Raw genomic sequence first — 1,064 nt, 5'->3', positions numbered from 1 at the left:
CGTGTGTGTGTGTGTGTGTGTGTGTGTGTGTGTGTGTATGTGTGTGTGTGTACTCACGCAATAAGGAATGCCACTCCCTTGTTCTCCACGTGCATCTTATTGAACATTATCTCCCCTGTGTCTTTGATCAGGTTCCGGTCTTGCGTGGTGAGATTGCTGTTACTGGCGTCCAATGGTTCAACGGGCTCGTTGAATGTCATCACCACCTCCGTCTTCTGAGGCGACTTATCGCCCTTGTCTGAGGACAAACAAGAGATTCTGACAGAGTCTCGCTCAACCAATGTTGTTTGTAATAAGATTACAGATTAGATTAGATTAGGTTAGATTAGATTAGATTAGGCATACTTTATTAAGCCATTGGAGAAATGTTGGTGCATAATACCAGAATACCATATGCAAAGATTCAGCATCAACACAGAACTGCTCTCAGTACAGTTATATTCAGTGATACACATGCAACGATGCTCAAGTCAGTCACACTCACACATTTGTATCCAAAAAGGTGTGTCCATGAGCATGGACTCTATTTACTTTCGCTACGTCTATCGCTCAGGGTAAGCTGAATCATGCATACTAGTTTGAGATCGTCTGTCAAGAAGCAAAGGGCCATACATTGAAAAATGTACTTTAACTTAGCAAGGTGTAAAATGTTGAAATTAATGGTTAGGGTCTTCGCCTTTGTCACTAAAGGTACGTCGGATTCCCAAAAGGAAATCTATATCATTGATCACCTACGTCTTTGTATTGATGTGTTGGTAAACTTCTGTAAAACTCACAATACGTGAGTTTGATTCCTGAACGGGGAAGTCTGTTTCATCAAACATTTCCGCAGTTCTGCTGATGTATTGTACATTGTACAACACTCAGTCCGGTTTGGCAGACAAAGTCAAAGCAGTCGGTATCCTAAAATATCCGTATTGAGTCTTTGTGGGCCTAAAACATTTGTAAATAATACAGTTCAAATAGTCAGTTCGGCTTGTTACCCATTACACACACACACACACACACACACACTCTCTCTCTCTCTCTCTCTCTCTCTCTCTCTCTCTCTCTCTCTCTCTCTC

The 1,064-nt window shown here is 41.7% G+C and overlaps 1 protein-coding gene across 1 annotated transcript in view; it reads right to left on the bottom strand.

Annotated features, from left to right (window-relative positions):
• LOC101848420 (globin) overlaps positions 1–1,064 on the bottom strand; it is a gene marked incomplete in the record, with an annotated part of 87,484 nt that overhangs the window by 26,663 nt on the left and 59,757 nt on the right. The window contains 1 exon segment of the mRNA XM_013079728.2: positions 58–238. Within this exon segment, the coding sequence (XP_012935182.1) occupies positions 58–238 (181 nt within the window).

The sequence above is a fragment of the Aplysia californica genome, unplaced genomic scaffold (assembly GCF_000002075.1).
Source record: "Aplysia californica isolate F4 #8 unplaced genomic scaffold, AplCal3.0 scaffold00061, whole genome shotgun sequence".
Taxonomy (NCBI): Eukaryota; Metazoa; Mollusca; class Gastropoda; order Aplysiida; family Aplysiidae; genus Aplysia; species Aplysia californica.
Note: the sequence above shows the minus strand (reverse complement) of the source record. Positions and strands in the feature narration are given on the sequence as shown.